A 7978-nucleotide genomic window follows, 5' to 3' on the forward strand; every position below is an offset into this window, starting at 1 on the left:
ACATCTGCTTATTCTTTATTTCTGATGCCAGTTCTACAGCATACAGTCAACTCTCGCTACTATGCCACCCTGCGGGACTGAGCCAAAGTAGCATAGTACCGAGGGTCTGTTATCTAAACACTACATAACCAAAAATTTACTGAACATACGAATAAAAATTCATAGGGTAGGAAGTAAGGCCAATAAGAAGTTCAATGCAATGGTAAAAAGAAGACATCCAAGTTTATTAAGTTCAGATTGCTTTTAGTTAATCCCGAAGCTCTCAAAAATTGTCGGCTGACGCATCTTCTTTCGGCGGATTTCATTCATTTCTTTGTCTAGCCTATCACACGCCTGCATGACGCTGGGTTTTTCCGCTGCTCTGCTGCTGCATAAACTTTCGGATTGTGCTCCATGCTCTCTGGGCATCTGCAAACGAAACGTATTCCTCTTCCACAATTACCTCGTCGTCTTCACTTTCCACCTTCATTATGCATTACCTCCTTTGCTTTTTCTTCTAGAGTGAAAGATCCTCCAGTTACGAGGCGATCGTCAGCACTGAGAAAATCAAACAGCTCAATTGTTTCGTTCTCATGTGTCTTTTCTTCGGGAGGTAAAGCTTTCCAGATCTCGAGCAGCTCAGCATCCTCTGGCTCTATTTGTATTTCCTCTTCAATAAACTTGGCTTTCGCGAAACAGTTCTTAATCGTCAATTCACTGACCTGCTCCCATGCACGCCGAGCGACGTGCAGAGAGTCGAGCAATGTAAATTTAAACTCGTTTTCTTCGTCCATGGCTTCGAGACGGCGGGACAGCAAGAGCTTTTTGTAATGGTGCTTAAGATTTTGTATGATTCCTTGATCCATTGGTTGGGAATTTGCTGTCGTGTTGGGCGAAAAGAAGAGCATTTGGATGTTGTCCAAGTGGACGTCAGAAGGGTGACCAGAGAAGTTATCGAGACAGAGCAACACTTTGCGGTTTTGCTGCCCGAGTTGTCCGTCCCACGTTTGTAACATTTCTTCAAAAATTTCTGCTGTCATCCACGCCTTCGAAGTAGCCTTGTACTTCACAGGAATCTCTTTGTTCTTAAACGCACGAGGTTGCTTGGAATTTCCGATCACCAGAAGAGGTAGCTTCTCGCTGCCGCTTAAGACAACTGGCGATTGCATTTGCATCCTTTTATTTGCGATTGGTTGTTAGTCTATGCAATTTTATTCAAAGTCCTTGAATTAAGTTGTCTATGCAGCAGAAACGCGCATCGAACATTTAAACGAAACATGCTGTATAACTGACAGTAGAAATAAAACATAAGCAAATGTACAAATAAAATGGCACTTCATCGGTTACGACGTAGTTCCCAGAGAGATTCAGCGTGACACGGTGCGTGACAAGGCTGGCCCCTTTGCAATACAGGTACAACACATTTTTGAAATACAGGTACAACTCATTTTGGTGAACTGGAACAGCGTGAAATAAAGTATATTGCTCAGGAACACAACGCACCGCCAAGAATCAAACACACGTCCTTATGAACGTGGGGCAGTATCATAGCCATTGGTTGAGAGGAATTCTTTGGGGGTTGAATAATTGACCTCTGAAAACATAGGTGTTTCGTTCATCATCCTTAAACAACTCTTATTCAGTTACCTTTTGAGCTGGATGGGCTACTCAACCAGAAGAAAATTCTAACTGGGCCCCCACCTGCAAGGTCACGCGCTGTTTATCTTGATATGAGATCACCATGTCGCGCACATATTGTTGTGATGCATGTGCTTGACGTACCCTTATCAGACGAGCAGTCATGATGGGTATGTTGGGCTTCCACTCAATAATGATGATGATGATGATGATAATAATAATGATAATAAATAATATAATAATAATAATAATAATAATAATAATAATAATAATAATAATAATAATAATAATAATAATAATAATGGGTTCAAATTTTAGTAGTAGGTCAGCAGTTTGAGGGGAGTGGGTAAATCGATTACATCAACCCCAGTAATCAACTGGTACTTATTTTATCGACCCCGAAAGGATGAAAGGCAAAGTGGACCTCGGTGGCATTTGAACTCAGAACGTAAAGACAGACGAAATACCGATAAGCATTTTGCCTTGCGGGCTAACGATTCTGCCCGTTTAATAATAATAATAATAATAATAATAATAATAATAATAATAATAATAATAATAATAATAATAATAATAATAATAATGATAATAATTATCGTAATGATAATGAAGTAGAAGCCCTATTCAACAAGGGTTTTCACAAACAGTTTCATGTGACCACAACTGAAGCTGCTGGAGAATATAGGTGACAGTGGTTGAAGAAAGGCCCACTTAAAAAGGAGACAGGGAGCACTATACATAAATCGCAGGGCCAAACTTAGGCCACAAATTGGTGGATCAGTCTTAGAAATAAGCAAGCGTGTCTTTTGTGCCGCATTTGATGAAAGTATTGGCTGTATGTCCTAGACTTACCCGAAACCAGTATAAGTTGTAGCAAACATTCTGCATTGAAAGCTGTGTGAAAAGTGGAGATTAGAGAGCGGTGAGGCATGACACGACCACAAGTCACAGGGTGACTGAGTTGGAAACTTGGAAAATCCATTGGGATTTCTCAATACAAACAGACCAGATGTTGGAGCACAACAAACGGGATTTAGTGATGTAGGACAAAGTAAACCACAAGTGCTCCATAACTGATTTAGCTTGCCCATTTGACGCATGGATAATTAAGAAGGAAAGCGAGATGTAGACGTATACATTTCTCTTTAAGACAGGATACCCGACTGTGGAGGACGAAAAAGGTGAAGATAGTACCGATTATGATTTCGAGCAGGAAAGAAAGATATTGAGAGGGGCATAAAATGGGTAATGTCCAGTAGAGCTGAGGCAAAGAGCTCGCATCTCTCTCTATCTCTATATCTCTATTTATCAATCAATCATTCAATCTATCTATCTACCTATACCCCTTTCTGCCTGTCTCTCATCTATATACTTATCTATTGATCTCTCTCTCTCTACCCTCTTGCTGTCTCTGTCTTTCTCTCTTTCTCTGTATATATATACCTCGGGATCTTTCCTTCTCCTATGTTTCCGACGAAGAGCTCCGCTCGAAACGTCAACCCTCCTTCTTCCCGTCTTTCCTGAGCGTCCAATAATACTTTATTTGTTCCACATCCTTGCGTTGTTGTCTTTTTGTTTTCTTGTTTGGATTAACTATATATAATATATATATATATATATATATACTATATATATATATATATATATATATATATATATTATATATATATATATATATATCAAAATATCCATCTATCATTCTATTTCTCTCTCTCTCTCTCCTCTCTCTATCTATCTATCTATCTGTCTATCTACCTACCTACCTACTTATCTATCTATCTATCTACCTATCTATCTATCTATCTATCTACCTACCTACCTATCTATCTATCTATCTATCTATCTATCTATCTATCTATCTATCTATATGTCTGTCTGTCTGTCTGTCTGTCTGTCTAGCTATCAATTTATTTATACGCCTCTGTATAAACTGTACAATCACACCCACTCGAATACTCCAGTACACACACATTCACAAACATATATGCATCGTACATACATGACACCTTATATCCTTATATACATTAAGGCAGGCACATATACACATGCAATCGTGCATACAAATATATACACATAAAAATACGCATAAACATGTATCAGACGCTGTCTTCAAGATGAGCATAAATCCATGACAATACACACACATCGAAACACACATGTGTTTAGTTGACACCATATATTACACACACACACACACACACACACACACACACGCATACACACACACAGTTATATGCATATATATATAATATATAATATATATATATATATATATACGCGCGTGTATATATATATATATGTATATATATATGTATATATATGTATATATATATATATATATATATATATATATATATATATATATACATACACAATATACATACATATATATATATGTATATATAGACATATATACCCATATATGTGTATGTATATAAATATATATACGTAAGTATATATATATATGTATATATATATATGTATGTATATATATGTATGTATATAGATATGTGCGTGTATCTATATCTATACCTATATATACGTACATACATACATACATACATACATACATACATACATACATGCATACATACATACATGCATGCATACATACATACATGCATACATACATACATGCATACATACATACGTACGTACAACACACATACTACCACGCGCTGCAACATATATACATTCATGACTAAGGACAACATGGGTGATGTTAATGTGTGCATGTGCGTAATTACTTGAATGTGCGTGTGCGTGTGGTGTTGTAGTGTGCTATCACACGTATAGAAACTTCTACACATACACACACACACAAATACATATGTGTGTGTCTGTATATATGTGTCTATGAGCATATATGTATATGTATGTGTGTGTGTTTGTGTATGTGTGTGTGTGAATATATACGCGTATATAGGTACGCCATACACGCCATACAAAATCAATATATTCATGTAGTTTGCCAAATTATACCGGCGTTATTGTTTATGATGTGTTCGGGGGAATTTTTGATAACCCCATCTGACCTCTGAACCCACCGGTTCTGCCTAATGGAATTTCGACATGTGCAGTTATTATATAACACCTCACCCTCATCCCATTTCATATTTACACCTCATCACGCCGAAGCCTGCTCGCCACAAAAACTTGTGCAGATCTGCACATGAGCACAACATTGAAACGCACGTATATATGTATATACACACGAGCACATACATACACACACATGCACATGCGCGTACACATACCCACGTGCAGAAAAAACACGCACACATACAAACAGACACAGAAAAGCGCATACGCAAATCTCGTCATACACACGCAAGCATATGTAAAACACTATTAGTCAACGTGAATCAATAATCCATAAAATTAGAATTATATATATATATATATATATATATATATATACGTGTGTGCGTGTGTCTGCATGTGTGTACGTGAGTGTAAGTGCGTGCATGTATGTATATACACATGTTTATACATACATACACGCATACACACACATATATATAGACACACATATATATATATGTGTGTGTGTGTATGTATATATATATATATACATATATATATATATATATAATCATATATATACTTATTTGTACGTACATAAAAATTATATAAATATGTGTATGTATATAGAGAGGTATACATATATAGGATTGTGTGCACATATATAAATATACATAATTATATGACTTTATATATCTCAATGTATAGGTTCATATATATATATATATATATATATATACATATATATAATAATATATATATGAATATACGAACATATGCTTTTATATATACATACATACATATATATATATATACACACATACATGCAATATATATATATATATATATATACATACATATACATATACACTCAGTGTGTGTGTGAGCATGCGTGTTAGGCTATGTGGTTGTATGCATTCACTCAGGACAAGTCCCAGACAGATTGTGAACCCTAATGGACCATAATCACACCACATTCCTATAAATACAGTCGAGTACACACCTTATCGCTGTTGTTGTTGTTGCTGTTGTTGTTGTCGCTGTTGTTATTGTCGCTGTTGTCTCTCCTTGTGCTAATTAAAACTAACAAGGCCTCTACACAGACAGACCCAAAATACACACACACACACAATTTGCTACACACATACACACAATGAGAAAATGTCTAGCTTAACTTCCTCGCAATATGTTGGCCTCTTGACATATGCCAAAATCGTCTAATCGACGTATCTGTGTACAGAATTGATTGGAGAAAACACACACACATACACAAAAATAAAAATAAGGGACAATAAGCCAAGCTGATTAAGAAAGAAACAGTAAAATGAAATTATGGAAAAATTTCACGAAAATCTTTAAAAAACAGAAAAGAAATTACATGCAGAGCTATACAAAGAAAAAGGTAAAAAAAAAAAGGCAGCGAAAATCAGCTCCATAAATTCATTATTATGATGATGGCAATGATGATAGTGTTGGTAGTTGTGGTGGTACTGGTGGTGGTGGTGGTGGTAGTGGTTGAGGTGGTGGTGGTTGAGGTGGTGATGGTGGTGATGTTGTTGTTGGTGGTAGTGGCTCAGGTGGTTCTGGGTGGTGGCGGTTGTTGCGGTGGTCGTGTGATGGTAGTTGTGATGGTGGTGGTGATGCTGGTGGTGACGTTGGTGGTTGTGGTTGTGGTAGTGGTTGAGGTGGTGTGGGTAGTGGCGGTAGTTGTGGTGGTCGTGGTCATGGTAGCTGTGATGGTTGTCGTGGTGACGGTGGTGGTTGTGGTTGTGGTCGTGGTGATGGTGGATGTGATGGTGGTGGTGCTGTTGGTTGTTGTTGTTGTGCTGGTGGCGGTGGTGATGGTCAGGAGGACGAGGATAATGTTAATAATGACAATAACGACGATAATTATATCAATAATAAATATGATGTTAAGTTTTCATAACAAAAACAATGGCGTCGATGGTGGCAATGATGAGGACTATAATTATAGTCACATTAACAGTAATATAATGATGATGATGATGATGATGACGATGATGATGATGGCTGTAGTAATAGTAGAAGTTGTAGTTGTAGTAGTCGTAGTAGTTTAGAAGTGATAGTAGTAATGATGATAATATTCATAATAATTCTGATATTAATGTACTATTGGTATAATAATCGCATGATAATAGTAATAATATCTATAGCCGTAGAAGTAGTAGTAGTAGTAGTAGTAGTAGTAGTAGCAGTAGTAGTAGTAATAATAATAATAATAATAATATAATAATAATAATAATAATAATAATAATAATAATGATAATAATAAGCTCCCTACAATGTACAAAGCATTCACTGCAGTAATATCACAAAGATTAAACAAGCACCTGGACGAAAACAACCTGTTTCCAGAAGAGCAGAAAGGATGCCGCAAAGGCTCATATGGCTGTAAAGATCAACTAATGATTAATAAAGACATAACTGAAGACAGCCACAGAAAGAAATAAGGCCTCAGTATGGCCTGGATCGACTACAAAAAGGCGTTTGATAGCATCCCCCACACATGGATCCTCGAAACACTAGCCATTAACAGATTAGCACCAACAATTATAAAATACATAGGACACTCTATGAATAAATGGCAAACAGTGCTACAGCTCCAAACAAAAAAGGGACTCGTGAAAACCAAGGCCATCCCCATTAGAAGAGGAATATCCCAGGGAGACACGCTCTCTCCACTCCTTGTCTGCTTGGCACTGTCACCTCTATCGGATATGCTAAATAGAACTGGATGCGGATATAAATGTTACGGAAAAACGATCAGCCACCGTTTATATATGGATGACCTAAAACTATACGCTGCAAATGACAAACAGCTGGAAACACTACTAAAGACAGTTCATGGATTCACCAAAGAAATAGATATGAAATTTGGATTAGAAAAATGCGCCAAAGTAACCCTGAAATGAGGAAAACTGGTTAAGAGTAGCAACATCACACTAGATAAAGCCAATGAAATAAGAGAATTAGACCAAAGCCAAACTTACAAATACTTAGGAATCCATGAACTAGATAAGACACAACACACACAAATGAAAGAGAAAATAAAGAAAGAATACTATAGACGAGTTAGATCAATACTAAAAACAGAGTTCAATGCTAAAAACAAGATAATAGGTATTAACACTTTAGCCGTCCCAGTTATAAGTTACAAGTATAATATCCTTAACTGGACGCTAATGAACTAGCCAAAATAGATAGGAAAACAAGAAAAATAATGACAGGATCTAGGATGCATCACCCAAAATCTGAGATAGAAAGGCTATATATACAACGTATAGAAGGTGGTAGAGGCCTTATAAAGCTGGAAAAC

At 36.6% G+C, this 7978-nt stretch overlaps 1 protein-coding gene across 1 annotated transcript; it reads right to left on the minus strand.

The window, feature by feature from the left end:
* Positions 1-452: 452 nt before the first annotated feature.
* Positions 453-1154, minus strand: LOC115227127 (tigger transposable element-derived protein 4-like). The gene has a single exon (XM_029798045.1). It carries the CDS (start codon positions 1152-1154, stop codon positions 453-455), a length of 702 nt encoding a protein of 233 aa, XP_029653905.1.
* Positions 1155-7978: the final 6824 nt, after the last annotated feature.

This window comes from Octopus sinensis, unplaced genomic scaffold (genome assembly GCF_006345805.1).
Source record: "Octopus sinensis unplaced genomic scaffold, ASM634580v1 Contig01978, whole genome shotgun sequence".
Classification (NCBI taxonomy): Eukaryota; Metazoa; Mollusca; class Cephalopoda; order Octopoda; family Octopodidae; genus Octopus; species Octopus sinensis.